A 23,238-nucleotide genomic window follows, 5' to 3' on the forward strand; every position below is an offset into this window, starting at 1 on the left:
AGATGATGGTACTACTCATCAAAGGAGAATTTATGTATTTATTAAGTGTTACACATTATGTACCCTCACATAAAATAAAGTTAGATATAAAATTTGTGCCCCCAAACCACTAAAATGACCAAGGAGTTTAAAGACTAGCTTTAATAAGCTATTCTCTTGATTAAAAATAATACTGAACTACAAAACAATGCATCAAAGAAACTATACAATGAAAATCATACTTAATTAGTGATTTACATGCTGTTGTGTCCATTAAGAACTCTAACTTACATTATCATTATATTATGTGGTAAATTTGGTTACTCATAAATTAAATACACTATTTCAAAAAGCAAAAGCAAAGAGAAAAGTATTTAAAAAATAGACATGAGCAGCCATCTGTTGAAGATGCATCTAATGAGTTAAACTAGCTGATCCCTCTAAGATGCCATGGCTTCTATCATACAGGTACATAATACTGTTATAAATACCATATAATAATGATACTGCTATTATATTTACCAATGTTAAATTAAAAAGATATGAGACTTTTGTAGGTATCACTGTCAAGGGATTACTCACAGATCTGTAAACACTAATTTTTCATAGAATACTAAGAAAATAATAAGGGTGACCAAAAACTTACATTAAAATGACTTACTTTAAAAGTCACATAGTATAGTCTAGACATTTTTCTTGGCACAGGAATTATAATTTGAAATTTCCAATTTCTTGCACAAATTGTTGAATAGCATCAGATGACTTGCAAACAATACAAACTAAACTAAAAAATTATGATCAGAGTTTCTCAATTATTTTACTAAAAAAAAAGTCTAGTTAAGATCTTAGATTTAAAAAATAATTTTTTTAAAAAAGAAAAGGAAAACTTACATGTAAAACTCACCACTGACCAAACAATGGCAAAAAAAATGGGAGAAAATATCTCTGGTATGTGACAAGACTAAAGTCCTTAACATATAAAGACGTCTTTTTTAAAGTGTCTTACAAATCAGTAGAGGGGGAAAAAGAAGCAAAAAAACATGAAAGAAAGGGAACTGACCAAACACAAATAGCCAATAAACATTCAAAGCTGATCAGATTCCCCAATAAAAAATGAATGTATTAGATTCTATTTATACCACCCCAAAACTCTGCCTCTGCCATTTGATAAAATGATATCCCAGTACAAAAAAAACCAAAAACAAACCCTATACTTGCATACAATGCTGGTGAAAAAGCATTTCTGCAGTATGTATAAAAGCTTTAAATACTTCTGCATAAGGAAATAATCAGAAGTGTGAGCAAATTATTTCTATGTAACAGGAAAAAAATGAAAAATAGCCTAAACACCTAATAAGAGGATCATTTAAATCATGAAACATTTGCACAAAAATACTTAGTAATGAAATCAACTAATCATGTAGAAAACTAATGACATGGGGACATGTATACAACATATTATTTGAAAAAAAAAAATTATAAAGTTGCTGCACACATGACCCCAATTTTATAAAGACATTTAAAGTAGGAAAGACGCACAGAGAAAAGATTCGAAGATTATATGGCAGAATACTAGCAGGTAATTTACCAACTTTACTAGCTGTAGGATGAATTTTTTTTCCTGTTTTCTCTTCAGAACTGTCCTAAATTTCTGTATCTGCTATTACTCTTTGTCTTTGCTACACTTCTCCTTTTCTATTTTCTGTTGGATTGATAATTTACTAACTCCTGCCCTAGTACAGAAGCTAAAAATGGCATCCTGGAACAGAGAGAGCACAGAGGATTTTCAAGGCAGTAAAAATACTCTTACAATACCATAATGATGGATATTATTATACATTTGTCCAAACTCCAAGACTGTACAACAACAAGAGTGAACCACTAAATAAACTGTGGCCTTTGTGTGATTATGATGAATCAATGTAGGATCATCAGTTTTAACAAACATACCGCTACGGTGAAAGATGTCAGTGATGGAGGAGGCTATGCATGTGTAGGAGCAGAAGGTATATGGAAAATCTCTGTACCTTCTCTTCAGTGTCGCTATGAATCTAAAACTACTCTTAAAAAAAGCCTTAATTTAGAAATATACATATATAATTGCATTTCTGTTCTCTTGATACTTATATCCAAATTATAAATAGATGTAAAAAGACTAAAATTATTCTCTATAAAAATGATCCTCCTAAAAATGACAAGAATCTTTAACCAGAAACCAACCCCTACCAGTCCCACACCCCTATTTTTGTTTTAGGATTACAATTCCATTTCTTAACAATATAAATAAGCATTAACTACCAAGAATAATGAATACCATGTATTAAAATACAACTGATTAAAAAAATGAGTTCATAATGATATACTAAAAAAAATAAAGAGAACCTCTGATGGATGCTAAGACACCAACTCATTCTGAAAACAAATAAAAGGAATGGATTTAACAGCTTATCCTTGCCTTTCTTGTACAAACTGTGCTTTGGGGGTAACCAAACAGCTAACAAGAGAAGACTGTTCAGAAAAAAGAATCACAGCTTAACACAAAAGTATTGAGAAAATTAGAAAAATCACTGTTTTGCAAATCTTAATGAATCCAAATGACAATGAGGAAAAGCTGAAACTTAAGAGGCACATGAACCCATTAAAGACACGGCCCTGGTGGGAGGGGGGATCGGGATGGGGAACACGCGTAACTCTATGGCTGATTTATGTCAATGTATGACAAAACCCACTGAAATGTTGTCAAGTAATTAGCTTCTAACTAATATAAATAAATAAATAAATAAATAAATAATAAAGACACGGCCCTTGTTTGAATCCTAATTTGATCAATTCTAGAAAGATATTTTTAACCATTTTGGGAAAACTAAACATTGCAAGGATATTACCCAAATATTATTTATTTACTTAAATATTTAAAGGGTTACTATCAATTTAGGGTACTGTATGTAATGGTACTATGGTTATGGTTCTTAAAATTCTTATTCATTAGCACAGCAGTTTCCAAACTTTAAGTCTTAAAAATTACTGAAAACTTTAAGGAGTTTTTGTTTCACCCTTTGCCAGAGGTGAAAGAGAATGACTGACTATGAAGTGGCATTCTGGAATGGGGAGGAGAGACAAAATGATACTACACCTTAATTATGGTGGTGTTTGTACAACCGTGTACAGTTACTGAAATTGTGTAACTCTGCACTAAAATTTTACAGTGAATCTTACTGTATGTAAACTATGGAAAGATTCATTTTTTAAAAACTTGAAGATTTCAAAGGGTCTTTGTTTATATATCAGTATTTACCATATTAGAAATCAGAACTAGGAACATTTAAAAGGTTTATTAATTAATCTTAAAGTAACAAACTCATTGATGTTAGCATAAGTAACATCATCTTATGGGAAATATATTTTTTAAAAAATCAGAATAGGATTTCCCTGGTGGCTCAGTGGCAAAGAATCTGCCTGCCAATGCAGGAGACACAGGTTCGATCCCTGGTCCAGGAAGACCCTAAATGCCCCAGAGCAACTAAGTTTGTGTGCTACAAGTTCTGAGCCTCCGCTGTAGAGCCTGGAAGCCACAACCACTGAAGCCTGTGTGCCCTAGAGCCCATGCTCTGCAACAAGACAAGCCACCGCAATGAGAAGCCCATGCACTGCAATGAAGAGTAGCCCTCGATCACCAGCCAGGCAGCAATGAAGACCCAGAAAAGCCATAAATAAATAAATAAATAATTTTTAAAATTAGGCTAGTTTGCCTTTCTTGCAAATATCTTTAATATCTGGCTTTTAGAAAATAGCTAGATAATACTAAGTAAAACAAGTCAGAGAAAGACAAATATGTATCACTGATACAAATTAATGTATTTACAAACCAAAAATAGACTCACAGACATAGAAAACAAATTTATGGTTACTACTTAATGGGAAATGAGAGGGAAGGGATAAAGTAGAGCTTGGGATTAATAGATATACACTACTATATACAAAATAAACAAAGACCTACTGCACAGCACAGGAAACTATATTTAACATCGTGTAATAACCTATAATGGAAAAGAATCTGAAAAGATATATTCATGTGTGTGCATGTTATGTATATTACGTAACTGAACTGCTTTGCTGTACACCTGAAACTAACATTGCAAATCAACTATACTTCAATTAAAAAAAAAACAGCTGGACCTTTACATCTGCTTCTGTGCTGAATCTGCTGTTATCACATATCATACAGCCTTTGAAACACTCCACTGTATATCACTTGTGAGATGAAAGTGAAATAAGCAAATAGCATCTTGCTATTATTAGGAAAGTAACTTTGACCTCACAGATACCTATGCAAAGGGTCTTGGGGACTCCAAGACCACACACTGCAAATCATTTTATTAGTACTTTTAGGTAAAGTTATACATTGTCTGGAATTTACTTTAAGATACTGGAGCAAAAGTTTACATAGTGGGAATATAGCAAAGAATGGCAGAATACTGATAACTGTTGAAGCTGGGAGGTAATTACATTAAGGTTCATAATACATTTCTCTGCTTTTATGTATCTTCGAAGTTTTCTGTAATTTTAAAGTTACTAGTATTTTACAGTCATTATTAATTTTCTACCCACTTTAATCACTATTATGTCCTCCTTTTCTCTGGATCCATTTTTCTACTTAATCCTTCAGCAGTTAGTTTTATGAGGGTCTTTGAATAATAAACTCTCAGTCCTTGATTATTTTAAACATCATTATATTCTAACTCTTAAGCAGGATTTTAACTGCATATAGAATACTTGGCTGCCAGTTCTTTTTTCTCATACCATATTACTACACGATCTTCTGGTATGTGTGTGGCTGATGAAAAGATTGTACATCTGTAACTTCTTTGAGAGCAATCTGACTTCTGTTAAAAGTTAAGATTATCTCTCCCCATAATTTCAACATACGGGTGGACTTATTTTTACCTTGCTTAAATTAATATTTGAAAAATTTTCATCTGTAAACTATCTCCAACACAAGAAGATTCTCAGCCACTGTCTTATCAAATATGGCTTCTCTTGTCATCCACTCTATTCTCTTTTTCTGAAACTCTTATGTTGATGACTCTCAATCTTTCAATTCTCTTAACCACCTGTTCATTATCTCTAAGCTATATTCTGGGTAAATGTCTTAGTACTCTACTATTCACTCATTTTTTCCTATGTCCAGCCTCCAGGTTCTTCTGTTTGTCTCCCCAAATTTTTCTATTTCATCTAGACAATGCTAATAAGCGTTGATTATGCTAAAGCCTTAACTGTGGATCACAACAATCTGTGGAAAATTCTTCAAGAGATGGTAATACCAGACCACCTGACCTGCCTCCTAAGAAACCTGCATGTAAGCCAAGAAGCCACAGTTAGAACTGGACATGGAACAGTAGACTGGTTCCAAATTGGGAAAGGAGTACGTCAAGGTTGTATATTGTCACTCTGCTTATTTAACTTATGTGCAGAGTACATCATGAGAAATGCTGTTCTGGATGGAACACAAGCTGGAATCAAGATTGCCAGGAGAAATATCAATAACCTCAGATACACAGATGACACCACCCTTATGGAAGAAAGTAAAGAAGAACTAAAGAGTCTCTTGATGAGAGTGAAAAAGCTGGCTTAAAACTCAACATTCAGAAAACTAAGATCACAGCATGGGGTCCCATCACTTCATGGCAAATAGATGGGGAAAACAATGGAAACAGTGACAGACTTTATTTTTTGGGCTCCAAAATCACTGCAGATGGTGACTACAGCCATGAAATTAAAAGACGCTTGCTCCTTTGAAGAAAAGTTATGACCAACCTAGACAATATATTAAATAGCAGAGACATTACTTTGCAAACAAAGGTCCATCTAGTCAAGGCTATGGTTTTTCCAATAGTCATGTATGGAAGTGAGAGCTGGACCATAAAAAGAAGGCTGAGTGCCGAAGAACTGATGCTTTGAACTGTGGTGTTGGAGAAGACTCTTTTGAGAGGCCCTTGGACTGCATGGAAATCAAACCAGTCAATCCTAAAGGAAATCAGTCCTGAATATTCATTGGAAGGATTGATGCTGAAGCTCCAATACTTTGGCCACCTGATGTGAAGAGCCAATTCATTAGAAAAGACCCTGATGCTGGGAAAGACTGAAGGCAGGAGGAGATGACAAAGGACAAGATGGTTGGATGGTATCACCTACTCAATGACATGAATTTGAGCAAGCTCTGGGAGATGGTGAAGGACAGGGAAGCCTAGTGTGCTGCAGTCCACGGGGTTGCAGGGTCTGACACGACTGAGCAACTTAACCACAAAGAACACATTCTACTTCAAGTAAAAAATAAAAAAGTACTATAAATTAAAACACTGATGTGTCATGGTCTGTAAGATAAACTCAAGATCTCAGAAATGTTAAAATGTTAAACATTATGTGCCTTAGAAACAATGAAATATGTTTCTCCTTTCTAGGATTACTGGCTTTTTCTTTTACATATCTACCTTCTGTGTTTCACAACCTTTTTCCTAAGATGCTAGAGCTTCCTTTATCTCACTGACATATTAGCTTTTCAGAATTTTAAATTATGTTTCTGCAGTTGGACATGAATTCATCTCTTAATTGTTGATTTTACAGGCTGTCATAGATTCTGCCTTCATCACTTACTTTGGAATTTTGGTTTCAGACTTACATTGAGTAAAATTCTTCTCTACGCATTACAACCCCATTTTTCCAAGTGTCTCTATCAAGTCCTTCTAGCTCTAGTGCAGACTTAGGTCTTTTATTGGCTTCAGATAGTACTGGATATCATAAACCTAGACACCCAGTTAATAGCTGAATGGTTCAGATTGGCTCAGAAATTGATTGTAAGACGGTGCTTGGGTCCTCCTATTTCCCAAGTCCTCTTCTCATCTATGATTTGTACAGCCTCATTTAAGCTGAACCTTAGACTAACAGACCTTCCCTGGTGGCTCTGAGGGTAAAGAATCCACCTGCAATGCAGGAGATGTGAGGGATGCAGGTTCAGTCCCTGAGTTGGGAAGACCCCTGGAGGAGGGCATGGCAACCAACTCCGTATTCCTGCTTGGAAAATCCCATGGACAGAGAAGCCTGGCAGGTTATAGTCCATGGGGTCAGACATGACTAAGCCACTTTCACTTTTAGAGTAACAGCCTGCAACTTTGTTTTTAGCTCACCGCTACAAAAAGGAAGCCTACTCCAGCCACTGGTTTTAAGCAATGAATTTGACTCTCAGCTTTTTCTCATGTGGGGTCTTTTTAACTGTACTAAATAGTATGAAAAGGCAGCAAAATGATATATAGCACCAGAAGATGAGCCCCCCAGGTTGGCAGGGATCCGATATGCTACTGAGCAAGAGCAGAGAAATGGCTCCAGAAAGAATGAAGACGCTGGGTCAAAATGGAAATGACACTGAAGTTGTGGATGTGTGTCTAGTGGTAAAAGTAAAGTCTAAAGCTGCAAAGAACAATACTGCATAAGAACCTGCAATATTACATGCATGAATCAAAGTAAACTGGATGTGGTCAAGCAGGAAATGGCAAGAGTGAACATCAAGATTTTAGGACTTTGTGAACTGAAATGGATGGGAATAGGTGAATTTAATTCTGATGACCACTGTATCAACCACTGTGGGCAAGAATTCCATAGAAGAAATGGAGTAGCCCTCACAGTGAATAGAGTCCAAAATCCATAGTTGGGTGCAATCTCAAAAACAACAGAATGATCTCAGTTCCTCTCCAAGTCAACATTACAGTAATCCAAGTCTATGCCCCAACCATGAATGCTGAAGAAAGCTGAAACTGAACGGTTCTGTGATGACCTACAAGACCTTTTAAAACTAACACCAAAAAAAGATGTCCTTTTCATCATAAGTGACTAATGCAAAAGTAGAAGTCAAGAGATACCTGGAATAACAGGCAAGTCTGTCCTTGGAGCACAAAATGAAACAGGGCAAAGGCTAACAGAGTTTTGTCAAGAGAACACACTGGTCATAGCAAACATCCCTCCTACAACAACACAAGACACAACTCAATACATGGACATCACCAGATGGTCAATACCGAAATCAGACTGATTCCATTCTCTGCAGCCGAAGATGGAGAAGCTCTATATAGTCAGTAAAAACAAGACCTAAAGCTGTGGTTCATATCATGAGCTCTTTATTGCAAAATTCAGGCTTAAACTGAAGAAAGTTGGGAAAACCACTAGACCATTCAGGTATGACCTAAAACAAATCCCTTATGATTATACAGTAGAGGTGATGAACAGATTCAAGGAATTAAATCTAGTAGATAAGAGTGCGTGAAGAACTATGGATGAGGATGGTAACAGTGTACAGGAGATGGTGATCAAAAACATTCCAAAGAAAAAGAAATGAAAGGAAGCAAAATTATTTTCTGAGGTGGCTTCACAAATAGTTAATAAGTGAAACGCAAAGGAGAAAGGGAAAGATATACTCAACTGAATACAGAATTCCAGAGACTAGCAAGAAGAAAGCCTTCCTCAGTGATCAGTGCAAATCGAAGAAAACAAGAGAATGGGAAAGACTAGTGATCTCAAGAAAACTGGGGATATGAAAGGAAAATTTCACACAAGGATGGGCACAATAAAGGACAGAAATGGCAAGGACCTAAAAGAAGAGATTAAAAAGAGGTGGCAAGAATACACAGAAGAATTGTACAAGAAAGGTCTTAATGACCCATATAACCATGATGGTGAGGTCACTCACCTAGAGTCAGACATCCTGGAGTGTCAAGTGCCTTAGGAAGCATTACTACAAACAAAGCTAGTGGAGGTGATGGAATCCCAGCTGGCCTATTTAAAATCCTAAAAGATGATGCTGTGAAAGTGCTGCACTCAGTATGTCAGCCAATTTGGAAGACTCAGTAGCAGCCACAGGACTGGAAAAGGTCAGTTTTCATTCCAATTCCAAAGAACGTTAATGTCAAAGAATGTTCAAACTACCATACAACTGCGTTCATTTCACATGTTAGTAAAGTTATGCTCAAAATCCTTCAAGTTAGGCTTCAGCAGTATGTGAATCGAAAACTTCTAGATGTACAAAGGTTTAGCAAAGGCAGAGGAACCAGAGATCAAATTGATAACATTCGTTGGACCAAAGAGAAAGCAAGAGAATTCCAGAAAAACATCTACATCTGCTTCACTAACTATGCCCAAGGCTTTGACGGTGTGGATCACACAAACTGTGGAAAATTCTTAGAGAGGAGTACCAAACCACCTTACCTGTCGCCTGAGAAATTTGTATGCAGGCCAAGAAGCAAGTTAAAATCAGACATGGAACAACGGACTGGTTCAAAACTGGCAAAGGAGTACATCAAGGCTGTATACTGACACCCTGCTTATTTAACTTATATGCAGAATACATCATGTGAAATATCCAGCTGGATGAATCAAAAGCTAGAATCAAGACTGCTGGGGAAAATACCAACAACCTCAGATATGCAGATACCATTCTAAAGGCAGAAAGTGAAGAAGAACTAAAGAGCCTCTTGATGAGGGTGAAAGAGGAGAGTGAAAAAGCTGGCTTAAAACTCAACATTCAAAAAACTAAGATCATGGCAGCCAGTCCCATCACTTCATGGCAAACAGATGGGGAAAAAGTAGAAACAGTGACAGATTATCTTTTCTTGGGCTCCTGAATCACTGTAGATGGGGACTGCAGCCATGAAATTCAAAGAGACTTGATCCTTGGAATAAAAGCTATGACAAACCTAGACAACATATTAGAAAGCAGAAATACCACTTAGACAAAAAATGTCGATCCATGGTTTTCTCAGTAGTCATGTACAGATGTGAGAGGTGGACCATAAAGAAAGCTGAGCACTCAAAAATCGATGCCTTTGAACTGTGGTGCTGGAGAAGACTCTTGAGAGTTCTGTGGACAGCAAGGAGATCAAACCAGTTAATCCTAAAGGAAATCAACCCTAAGGATTCATCGGAAGGACTGACGCCGAAGCACCAATACTTTGGCCACGTGATGTGAAGAGCAACTCATCAGAAAAGATCCTGATGCTGGCAAAGATCAAGAGTAGGAGGAGAAGGGGGCAGCAGAGGACGAAATGGTTGGATGGCATCACCAACTCAATGGACAGGAGTTTGAGCAAACTCTGGGAGATGGTAAAGGACAGGGAAGTCTGGTGTGCTGCAGTCCATGGGGTCGCAAAGAGTCAGACACGACTGAGCAACTAAACAACAGAAGATAATTAAACAGGATATAATTCCTGACATAAATACTTGATGGACATGTTCACTCTACCAAAAAATAATTAACCAAAAATTAAAGAGAAAAACTGTACAAGCAGTGCAGCTATGTGACAGTATTTTAAAATGTATATAACACTCAGTCTTAAAGGATAAGTCAAAATCTGACAGGACTCAAATCGGAGAAACTGGATTAGGCCTTGGCTTAATTTGGGAGACATTTTCTGACTGGGAAAGATGTTGGAAGGTAATTTCCAAAAGTAAATTCATCCTCTGTCTCTTCTCACTTAGTTTCACACACATAAAAAATGGCAGAGTAAAAATTAAATTTCAAAAACAGCATGCATTTCTCAGTGGGCAAGGAATAGAAATAAAAGGAGTGACTGGGGTTGCAGCATGGGGCCCACTGAGTTCTATGTTGCAAGGAAAATGGGGTTTGGTTTCTAAGGGGTAAAGAGCACTAAACATACCCCTCATGAGGAGGGGTCCTGAATCAGATTCACACCTTAAAACAGGTCAGAATAGAAGTCATTTCTGTTAAACAGGAGCTTAAAAAAAAAAAAAAAGATGATGATTAAATTCCAGAACCCTGGTTTAAAAAAAAAACAAACTGTGTGGTTTCCTTTATGTGGGAAATGTGTTTCATGGTTTCCATACTAAACAAAAATAAAATGCAAACAAATGGTATCAAGATTTAAGCAGTTCATCTGGCCATACTATGTTCTAACACTTTTTTTTAAACTGATTATTCACATAAGAAAACACGTCTTACAAGTTTTTTGTCAATTAAAAAGACAGTATACCAAGGAATAGTTTTATTATTAGATTATCCCCAAATTCCAATTTTTTGGTTTTTATTTTTAAATATGTTACAGTGTACTATGCAGCATTTTCATTATCATTCTCTTTAACTTTTGTTTTCTCATTCCTTTAAAATAGGGAGAAAATCCTAATTTAATGGGCTTCTGGAGTGCTTATTTTACTCTTCCTTGCCCAGCATTCAATAAACTAAATTATCATCTTAAAAATTCAATTTTGCATTTAATTCAAACAGTGTTGCTATTTTGATACTATTTTGGAAATAAATTACTGAGCACTTACTTCTTCGTATCCATCTAATTTCATGACCAATATAAATTCACAAAATCACAAATAAATTCTCTAGAGGTGTTCTAACACATACAGATCTCCATTTTAATTTTGTGGAAGCTTTAAAGACTGGTTTTAAAAACTATTTGTGTCTTCAGGAGTCTGTCATTCTACCAGTATTTTCAAACTTTTTGGTCTCAGGACTCCTTCTAAACTCTTAAATATTACTGAGGTCCCTAAAAAGCTTTTGTTCATTTATGATACATTTTTTTATATTTACTGTAGTAGAAATTAAAAGAGAAAATTTTAATGTTTCAATTCATTTGAAAACAATAAACCCATTACATGTTAACACAAATTACTGTTTTGTGAAAAACAACTATTTTCCCAAAACATATGTAGGAGTTAATGAAAGGCCATGTTTTATATTTTTGCAAATCTCCTTAATATCTAGGCTAAAAGAAGACAACTGGAGTTTTCATATTTTCTTCTGCAGTCTGCAGCAGTATGTGTTTTGGGCTGAAGCATATGAAGAATATCTGGTCTCACAAAGATACATGGATGGAAAAGGAAGAAGTAATCTTTTAAGTCTTTCAGCCAAATGTGCTTCTTTGATACTATACCAAATTTGACTAGTGACAGTTTTTTAAACATCAGCTGCAGTGTAGAATCTGAAAACATATTGATAAACTTTCCACGTGCTTATTGTTAGTCTATCTTACACCCACGCATGATTTGTAAGATAAGTTGTCATTTGAAAACCACTGATTCACTGAACTATCATAAAGATCTTGCAAATGTTGGCATATTTCATTACAATACAGTATTCAAAAAAATCCTATTTATTAATTTCACACTGTCCATCTCATCAGAAAAGAATGAAATTATTAATACATTATCAAGTTCATAGTACTAGATTCAAGTTTTCCTAAATTCTTATTTTCATTGGAAAGTCCAAATTTTATCATTGGAAGCAAATAGATTTTTTTCCTTTGAAGGACAGGCTCACTTATTTTTTCAGAAAATATCTGTCACTTAAATACATGAGTCACTCAATAATCAGTTTGTCAGTCTTTCAAGTATTGTGTTTCCTGAAAATAGCATCTAGCTCAGCTTGCAACTCACACGACTGCTCAAGTGAAAACAATATATATGTTTTTTAAAATATAATCATCTTATTTTGGAATGCAGCAGAAGTGCTTTATTACAGTACAGTTCCCATTTTATCACAAAGAATATTACAAAAACATGCAGCAGGAACTACAAACCAGAAACACAATGAGATACCACTTCACACCCATTGTCTAAAATCAAAAAGGAGGACAATGATGTGTTGGTGGCGGTGTAGAAAACTGGAACCCTTTTGTTGGTGAGAATGTAAAATGACAGTCACTTTGAAAAAACATTTTGGCAGTTCTTCAAAATGTTAAACATACAATCTAGCAAATCCACTCCTAAGTATATACCCAAAAGAAACAAACACATGTCCACATCCAAAAACTGTACAGAAATGTTCATAGCAGCATTCTCTCGATAGCTAAAAAATGGCAATGCTGTCAATCAATGGATAAGTGGACAAAATGTGGTATATCCCTACAATGGAATATTATTCAACCACAAAAAGGAAAAAAGTATTGGTAAAGACTACAACACAAATGAAGCCTGAAAATATGCAAACAGTCAAAAACAGAAAGCCATTTATTGTATGATTCTACTGATAAGATGTAATAGGCAAATCCAAAGAAACAGAAAAGTAGATTAGTGGTTGCTAGGGGATAAGGGAATGGGGGAATGTAGAGTGACTACTAATGGGTATAGAGGTTGGGGGTGGTGGTGAAAATGCTCTAAAATTATACACTGGTGATGGTTGGACAAGTCTCTCCCTATATTAGAAACCACTAAATTGCATACTTTAGTGACTTTTATAATATGTGAGTTATATTTCAATAAAGCTATTATTTTAAAAAGGACATGCAGCATTCAAGGGTTAAGATTTAGTGAAAATAACTCTTGATGTGTTCATCAAGGTTATTGTTCAGTGAAACTAGCATTTTTCATTAACTGCAAGTGGATGGTCATAAAGAAGACTGCTACTATTACAGTTTACCATCACAGCTTTGATTTGTGCTAAGATACAGCAGTTTTAGCAACTATCAGTGAAAATGTCAACACAACAAAAAAGGCAAGTAATTTTACTATTATTATGAAAAGCAGTTTGACATCAAGGACTTCTGAGAGGGTCTCAGGAATCCTCAGAGGTTCACAGACCACACTTTTGAGAATGCAGCTTTAAACCACAGCTTCAGAAGGCTCAAATGCAATTAAAGGCTTCCTAAGAACACATCGAGACTTCGTTGCTCAGTTGTGTCCAACTCTTTGCAACCCTATGCCTGTCAGGATCATCTGTCCGTGGGATTCTCCAGGCAAGAATACTGGAGTGGGTTGCCATTTCCTCCTCCAGGGGATCTTCCCAACCCAGGGATCAAACCCGGGTCTCCTAGATTGGCAGGTGGATTCTTTATCACTGAGTCACCTGGGAAACCCAATTTTCTGTGTATGTATCACAAATTTCTCTAAAGAAAGAGGATAATACCATTAATTCAATAAATTAAATCCAAGTTCCCAGCTTGAGTTTGAAAGGGTCAAAACAACAAAATAAAAGAGTGAAAGTAAGAATTTAGTGTACAACAAAACATTCAATAAAATACTAAGTAAATAACATTAATAAAGTAATGATTATACTATCTCTTTCAAAACTGTATCATTTCATTCTTATAAAACAAAGAGGACACTTCTGAAATTTCTATCCATACAATCAATAATAACATATCTAGCACAACTATGTTTACGACCTACTTCACACTTCTGAGAATAAATTATCACAGAATTGAAGAATTTTAGGTCTACAAGACCTACACATAGTTATGTAGTCCAACAAGCACATTTTACATGCTGAGAAAACTGAGTTTGTAGGAGCAAAAGTAACCTAGCCACAACCACAGAGCTAGCTAGTGAGTGAGACAGCATGAACCCTACCTACTCCCAGTACCACACTTTCACTATGCCAGTCTGATTGCCCAATCAAATAAAATGCATAAAACATAAAATTTACATCACACTTCAAAGACAGCCAAGACACCTTACCTGCCAAATAAAAATTCTGTGATGCTTGAGAGTACCGATCAGATGTTAAGAAAATACATAAAACGGAGTGACAAGAAACAACAAATGTAACTGGCATAACACAGAAATCAATCCTTGACTTACAAAAACTATCATCTTTCAATGAAGAACAATTCAGAACACGTTTTGATGTTGATTTTTTTATACAGACACAGGGAAATGTATCATCTTTAAAGATAGCCAGATTCTGATAAACACTTAGAGGAAAAAATTTCCCTACATATTAACATATCAGTGAACTTATCTATGGCATCACATGACTTAGAAGACTCACCTGCAGGACTGTCAGCATTCTCTCCTGGGTGTAGCTGTATACCAGTAGAATCTATAGAGTTTACTGTAACTGTCTGTAGATTTGGCAACTGACCAGTGCTTAGACTAACTGGAGTTGAAGTCAAGGCTCCACCTGCTGCAACTTGACCAAGCGTGAGTGTCTGAACAGGCGTCAAAGTTATCTGTTGGGCAGCAGTATTCTGTATTTGCAAATTCTGCAAGTTCTGAACCCCTTGTACTTGAAATGTTTGCCAAGTTATCTGTCCAGAAGGGGTCACTGTCTGTGCCTGAATTAAAAAGGTTCCAGGATTCAGCTGCAACTGAAGATTTTGCAAAGCCTGTTGTGATATATTCTGACCACTGGCTTGCACACCATGGATTGTCTGTGGTGTAATACCTTGCACAATTTGGGCTTGACTGGTTGGCTGCTGAGACTCTTGAAGTTGTAGATGTTGTACAACAGGCTGTGCTGTAGAAACCTGAATATTTTGAGCCTGTGTCTCTTCAGAAACAGGCGACTGGATATAATTTCCCTGAAGATCTGAAGAATGGACTTGCCCACTAGTAGTAGTCAAGCTATTTGTATTTTGTTGTAATATACCTGTACTATCTATAGTAACAGGCAACTGTGATGAAGAGGATGTTGGCACAAATAAATCTGTATCAGTATTAGTCTCATTAATATCAGGAGAAACCCGCTCACCAGTCCTTTCTGAATTGTCTGAACTATCCATAGCTTGTCCTGTGTTTATCAAATGTCCATCAGCATTAATGCCTGCAGTCATTGTCTGAGAACTGCCCGAGAGTCCCAAAGAATCTAGATCGACACTATTGATTGGTACAAAGGTAATATTTCCTGGAAGACCAAGAGGCACATTAGCAACTACTTGGGTTTGGCCAGGAAAAGATGAACCACCAATTGCAACTCCCTGAACCTGGACTTGACCAGTCTGTGGTATGAGATTCTGGATATTAGCAGGAGGTGTTCCAGAGGCAAGCAAGGTTTGATTAGAGCCAGGAATGATCTGAATTTGACCACTTTCTTGATTTATACCCCCATTATCTGAAGAGCCTGTGAAACCAATCTGAACCTGCTGACCATCTGATGACTGAATCTGTGGTATTACTTGATACTGAACATTGGACACTGTACCATTTGATGAATCTGATCCTGGTGCAACTGAAAATATTTGCTGATTCTGCAAATTCTGAAGGGGAAGGACATACTGCCCACTGGAAGTAGCAGCACTTGGAATCTGTACTAGATTGCCAGCTTCATCTTTTATAGTTGTAGGTGTGGCTGACAAAACCTCCCATCGGTTTGGTGCTCCTCCTAACTGTGCAGAAGCCAAATCACCTGTCTGGATGAAGAAAACAGAAAATGTTATGTGATATGTATTTGTGGTATATTTAATCCAATTCTCAAAAAACTTTAAAAACTGATAAAAACCCTTATCACCTGAAAATTCTCTCAGTAACACAACAGAGCTCAAATACAGAAGTACTGTATAAACTACGATAATCATCATTTTCTATTTTGCTAGTTATTGCTAAGATAAACCAGGATATTTGAGCAAGAAAAAAATTCAATTAGAATATTCTTTATTTTATGACTACAAACTGATTTTCCAATCCCTCATCTATGATCCCTCTGATGCTATATAGTTAAAAATAAAAGTAGAAATAGGTAGAAAAGATTATGAACGCCTCAAACCAAATATGCCTCAAACACGGAAGAGAGTTCAAAAAGTATAAAACCCACTAAAAACATTATCATTAAATCAGGTGCATCATATTTGTGTACAAAAAAGAAACATTATTAGAGCAGTGTCATCAGTTCCTAGAATCAGAAATAAGATTTGTATATTTTTGCTATCAACTTTAAATCAAACAATTAAAGCTACTCTTTAATGGCATGTAGTAAGGTACTCTGGAGTAAATACAAGATGTGGGTGATTCCTTTAGCGAGCCATCAAATTCTTTACTTTTGCATGAACTACTAAAAAAATATATGAGACCTTAAAAATGTTTAATGAGGAAAGATTATTGCCCTGTGACCACACTGCAAAGTCAGTCCATCTAAAAGGTTTTTCTAGACTCTAAAAGCTGGAGGAAATAGATTGTTACTTTACCTACTATTTCTCTTTAAGTTTGCAGTAGGATATTAAACATTATATTTTGCAATTCTGTTATCTGCTGGAATTTCAGGTATCATCTCCATTATGGATTAGACAAGACTAGAAAAATACCACTGTAGGAAAGTACAAAGCAATAAAACCCAACATATCAATGTGAAAGAGTAAATTTTTTAAGGGAATAATAACAAGTACCATGGTAGGGGCTTGTAAGATTATATAATCTATTGCTTACAACTATTCTATGAGGTAGTATGATTATCCCCATATCACAGATAACAAAACTGAGAGACAAAATCAGATAGCTGTCAAATATCAAATGTCCAACACAGGATTTAAAACTAAGTCAGTCTAACTCCAGAAGCCATGCCCTTAAATACTATACCATACCTGTCTCTCACTAAGGCCAAGGGTAAACACAGGGAATGAGACCTGTATGAATTGACCACCATCAAAATAATGCCACCCCTACCCCATTTCCTTCTAGATCTGTATGTGATTTCCTGTAACTCCACACATCACTAGACAATGAGAACATGAAGATATCTAAACCAAAATTCTCAATGTACAATCCATGCCTGAGGTGCAAAGGATCTCTGAATCCTCTAAATTAGCATATCAACTTTTTGAGAAAGTTCAATTGGAAGGATGGGGCTGGGGGGTCTGTGACCATTAAAAACAGGCGAAGACAAATAGTATTCTCTCAAAATGAACCATTCCACAAAATTTAATACAAATATTATAGAACCAGAGAAACTTTCGATTTTTTATAGAGACTCACTACCTAATTTTCATGTGCACACACAGTTGAAATGTATATTTCAATGAAGGAACCACAGTTTAATGACTCAATTCAAAATATTTGAGCATATCTGCCAAGATGAAATAACCATGAGTAAGCCCATGAGATACAATTTTTATCTTCAACTGATTCGCTATATATCCAACCAGACATACACATACATGTTACTACTATGTGAACGGTGGTGTACACTATGCATAGGATCAAAATACTTTGGGGAAATAGAAAAATGAAAAAAGACAAGACTTCACAGAAGAGATTTTTTAGGTAATTGTGAATAAAATTTAAGATTTCACTGCAGGCAGTGAGGAAGCAAAGATACACATTAAGGTATAGAAATAATTAACTCACAGACAAAAAGAAACTTTAAAAAAAAAAAAAAAAGGATAGTTTGGAGTTGAAGAGAGAATCCAGAAAAGACTCATATTCATAGAACAAAATAATGGGGAAGAGGACCAGACATTTTTATCAGGTCCTGTAGTAAATGGCTCCATAGATCATACTAAGGAGGTTAGACTTTATCCTACAGATAGTGAATGAAAACTATAAAAGCTTTTGAGGCGAGTGAGTGGTGCAATCAGATCTGTGTTTTATAAAAGTAAACTAAGACCTAGTGAAGGAGACTGAAAGGCTGAAGACAAAAAAGTCACAGAAACTGTGGGACCAAGTACAAATGTCCAGGCTTGAACTAGAATAATGATCTCTCTTTTAAACACAAACATTTAAACTTATCAAACTTAAATTGTTGAAATGAAGCAGTGGACATTAAAGTCATGTATCATTCTTCAAATTCTACCTGGTATAGAAATTACAAGTTTAAGTCATCATTCCCAGGATTAGAGTAACAATTTACATTTCATTTCAGTCTCTTGGCATTTTAAACTAAAGACATTCATACTGAAATCTAAAGTATAGTGTTTCAAATCCAACTCTTATTTTCTTAAGGTTATTCTTTGGGGAATCGAACTTGTATTTTTTCTGACCAGCATTATATATACCATCTTTCAACTTACATCAAAGAAGATACCTCATATACAACTTAATTTTACAATACTGTTAACCGTAGGTATCCACAGGGGATTGGTTCCAGGACCATATGGATACCAAAATCCCCATGCTCAATTCCCTTACATAAAGTGAGATGCAACAGGCAGACCTCCAAGGATTCAGAACCCACAAATACAGAGGGACAACTGTACTGGCATGTTGTCCCTTTTCTTCCTTAAAATTTATGGCATCTGAGTATCTCTTTTAACAAAATCTTTATAAGAACAGGTATTAAACCATCTGTGAACAGCTTTCTAGTTCAAGAAATTCCTTGAAAATAAATACAACTATTCAGATGACATACTACACAATCACCCCCTTCTCCAGAAGCTAAGTAAACTACAGTACTTTTCCCAACAACGCAGGCCATTAATCAAAGGGAAGTCCCCAAACCTAGGCTAAAATGATGTACTTGAACTTTTGAGTAAACCTAAGGTTAAAAAATATATAACAAATATTTATGAACACTGAAACAGAAAAATACTAGACTTTCACGATTTAAGCTAAGACAGCAAATGCTTAGAGGAAAGGAGTATATTGCACTAGGGAAGAAAAAGTTCAAAACTTGGTTCTAGCCCTAGCTATTCTATAATCACCTAGAATTATAGATGATTTAGATCAGGACTCAATTTCCTTATGGGAAAACTATTACCTTGCAGGGTCATAAGAGCCTAAAGAAAATGTTAAGGTTTATAAACTGTAGAGCACTAGTATAATCCTAAAGTATCCTTACAATGACTACCATTACGGGACAGATTTGAAAAACATCCAACTGTGCCTACCAGAAAGATCAATAAATATTTTTTAAGTAATTAAAAATATCTTATTTAAAAATTGCAAAGAAAATGATAGGAAAAAATGGGATCAATAAAACTGATCTTGAGATATTAGTGTCTTCAATGAAAAACTCTGTACCAGTTTTAAATCAACTCCACAAAAAAATATGCCCCAAATGTTTCAAAACTACAAAGCCTACAAAGATGATTTCTTTTAACAGAAATTTCATCAGTAGTATACTAGCAAAATAAATAAACTAGAACATTTGAGACCAAAAAAAAACTTGTAAGAATGTTTGATGTTAGGCTACTAGAAACAGTATAGACAGAGAGACATAAAAAACACATAACCCAGGCAAGAATTAGTATTTGGTTTGGGTTCAAGATAACCCTCCACATTAAGCTTATACACTAAGAGAAAAATCGTGTTTCTCTCAGTAATTCTAATATTCTACTGACAAAACACCAATTAACATGGACACTGGCATTATTTAAAACGTTGTAATTGAAGGTAGTCCAAGTTTCCCTCTGTATACAAACACATAATCATATAGTTGAAAAAAAAGACCACAACCAAGAGCAGCCCTGTGACATTACTACAGCAAATTCATTACAAGGGCATTCTCCACTGCAACCAGGCATAAAATGGGGGGACGGGGGAGAAGGGGGAAATACAAGAATTTATCTTTTCAGATAATAACTGTGTAAAGGAAAAAAGAACAAATTCATAACAACTTATTACATCTCATTTGGAAAGGATTAATAACCCCTCAGTTCCCACAAATGGCTTTACAAAAGCCAGAAATAGGCAAGAAAAGAATAACTGGAAACAAGTGTGAAGCTAAGGTGGAAAAAAAACAAGAAACATTCTAGGGCAAGTACTGAAGTTTCTTAAAATCTTCAAAGAGAACAGTAAAGAACATAGACTACAAATATAAAAACAATTACCCAATGAATTCCTTACAATGATAATGTAAGTCGTATCTGAAGTAAGAGTCAAAATAATTTTTATATAGTAAGTTATTATTCACTTTGTAGTTCACAAACATTTATGTAATAAATGAAACATTACAAATTAAACTAAAATTTAGGCAATGTCTTTCATAACACTTACTTATACAGATTAATACTTAAGTGCAAATGAGTAATTCACAGGTTCACACAAATGTAGACTGGATGAATTAATACCTCAAAGTTCTTCCATTTCTATTTCTTGATTTACTACTAAAACTAACTACACAACTTAATAATAAAACATAAAAATCTTGCCATCACATCAATTTTGAGAGTCTATGCTGTGGGACATTACAGGTGAGGCTGCTTTGTGATTAGACCTGTTCAGCACTATAATGAGGGTGCCAAAAATTCTTGGCCAGGATCCAGGATGAACACAAATCATAACAAATTCTAAACTGAAAATATGTAAAGCAAGTCTGTAGTTCAGTTGTTGGCTTTTCAGTGCCCCTTTAATCCTAAAATATCAAACTAGTATAAAGTTGCATTTAAAAAAGTTTTAAGTAGAATGCTGTATATTTCAACTTGATCTTAAACATAATACTACTATATGCAATGTGGTATCCTGAGTTGGATCCTAGAACAGAAAATGGAGTGATATCAGAACAAAGTCTATAGTTAATAACACTACCAATGTTAATTTTCTAGTTTTGACAAATGAATCACAGTTAGTTATATCAACATTAGAGGAAGCTGGGTGAAGGATAAAAGGTAATTTTCAGTTCTATCTTCGCAATTTTTCTGTAAATACAAAATAAACCCAAAATAAAACTTTTAGAGAGCACACCTACAAAAGCTCTCCGTAAACCTCTCATAATTCCTACTAGTTTGAAGAAAGTCACATTATCCAAGCACATTTTTAAAGTGGGGAAAACTCCTATGAAATCACTTAAATTCTCTCTTATCTACTGAGATGTCCATATCTACAATTCATTTTTGAACTGGGAAAATAATTTTCCCATTTGGTAAGGCAAACACGCTCAAGACAGTCATACTATTTTTTACTCAGTGAAAAATACTATGCACAAATACCAAACATACAAAGAAAAAGTGCTTACAGTGATTGTGGTTCATGTTAATCTGGCGGGAAATGTGATGTCAGTAGAGATTTGGTAGTTCAGAGGAGCTGAAGAGGCAGGGAAACAACTTCCCTACAAGTCTATGGCCACAGTAGGCTAAGGTTGGAGACAGTATCCTATTCCTCCAGTTAGACTCACATATACATGTATACATACATATATTCTACTCTTCACTTCCTCCTTCTCTCCTCCCCCAATCACTGTGCTGATACCTAAACTTGGTTAAGTTGCAGTTATAAAGTTTTTTGTTCTTATTTGAAAAACTTAAAAAGATAAGTAGACTTAAAAAGATAAGTAGACGCAATCTGCCTTGCAATTTTACTCATGTAGTGTTTTGCAACTTTTTTTTCCTTTGACACTGTGGGCCTAAAGGGACATAGTTCATAAAAGAGGTTTACCAGTTCATAAATTTGTTTGAAAGTAACAATGCATCTCACATACACAATTTTATGCCTTTACATTTCAACCTGGTTACAAAAGAACAAAACCTAAAATCATACTTTTAAGCCAGTAAATCTATTCACATCCCCCTACAGTGTAATTTCAAGCATTAAAATTACAAATACAATATTTAACAGTAATTATTCAACTGAACAACAACTTCACTTTTAATGTCTTGAAACACTAAGAATTTCCTGCAGACTACAAGAAACTTTTTCGTCTACAGTGACAATTCAAAATACTACAACACAGACCAATTCCTATAATCCACATTAAAAAAAAAAACAATAATGTAAGCGGTTTCAATTATTTTAATAAGTGAACACATCTACATGTTAAACTAATGTAACAACAAAGATTCAAACGAATGTAAACTTCACAATAATCTTTAAAAACTGTTTCTAGCTAGTTTGTATTAAGCCCTCCTCTAACACTGGCCAGCTCCTCCCTCTGCCCCAGACAAACTAAAAACCCAAAAAGAAGAATCCCACCACATTCCATCAGACTAGCAACCACAATAAATGAAAATATAGCTTTGTCAACCAAATTCAACTGTAAGCATGGTATGCATTAGCATTTATGTAAACATAATTCCTTACACGTACTTGTTTCTTCTTATTCAACTTTAAAAGCCAAAATATTATCTAAATAACTTCACCGATTCCAACGATCACTTAAACTCCATTTAAGAATAATTACTACAAATTTAAGTAGCCTGCAAAAACTAAAATAAGTAGCCTGCAAAAACTAAAATTCTATCATTTGGAATGGGCATTAAAAAAGCACTCAAAAGGTGTTCATTCCTGTATACAAGAGAGTAGTTCAAAGAGTAAACCTTCATTCCTTTAAAAAAAAAAAAAAAAGATTTAACATTTAAGTAAGATCTAGTAACTCCCAGCAGAAAAAGCTCCGAGTCCAAAAAACACTAGAAGCTAAAGACACTGGCTCTGTAGTTGATACTATCTATGGCCGATAGGCTGTGCTTGAAATTTTTGTAGCGTTCGGCGAAGGAGTTTTCAGCACTGATATGAATTTGCTCAAACATCCATTTTGGAGGCCTCTACCCCCACCCTCTCAGACTTCATTTTGTAGTGAATGTGGATGGAGGTGCTGCAGTGACAATTTAGAGAAAGCCTGGGCTGGCTTCTGATCCAAACCAAGCACTCCAAAGAGCAGGAAAGGGTGCCCCGGCC

At 35.3% G+C, this 23,238-nt stretch overlaps 1 protein-coding gene across 1 annotated transcript in view; it reads right to left on the bottom strand.

Annotated features, from left to right (window-relative positions):
• Nucleotides 1-23,238, bottom strand: part of SP3 (Sp3 transcription factor) — a 55,539-nt gene that overhangs the window by 30,397 nt on the left and 1,904 nt on the right. Inside the window, exon 4 of the mRNA XM_065931778.1 lies at nt 14,753-16,112. Within this exon, the coding sequence (XP_065787850.1) occupies nt 14,753-16,112 (1,360 nt within the window). The remainder of the gene's footprint in view (nt 1-14,752; nt 16,113-23,238) is intronic.

Source organism: Muntiacus reevesi, chromosome 3 (assembly GCF_963930625.1).
Source record: "Muntiacus reevesi chromosome 3, mMunRee1.1, whole genome shotgun sequence".
NCBI classification, from domain to species: domain Eukaryota; kingdom Metazoa; phylum Chordata; class Mammalia; order Artiodactyla; family Cervidae; genus Muntiacus; species Muntiacus reevesi.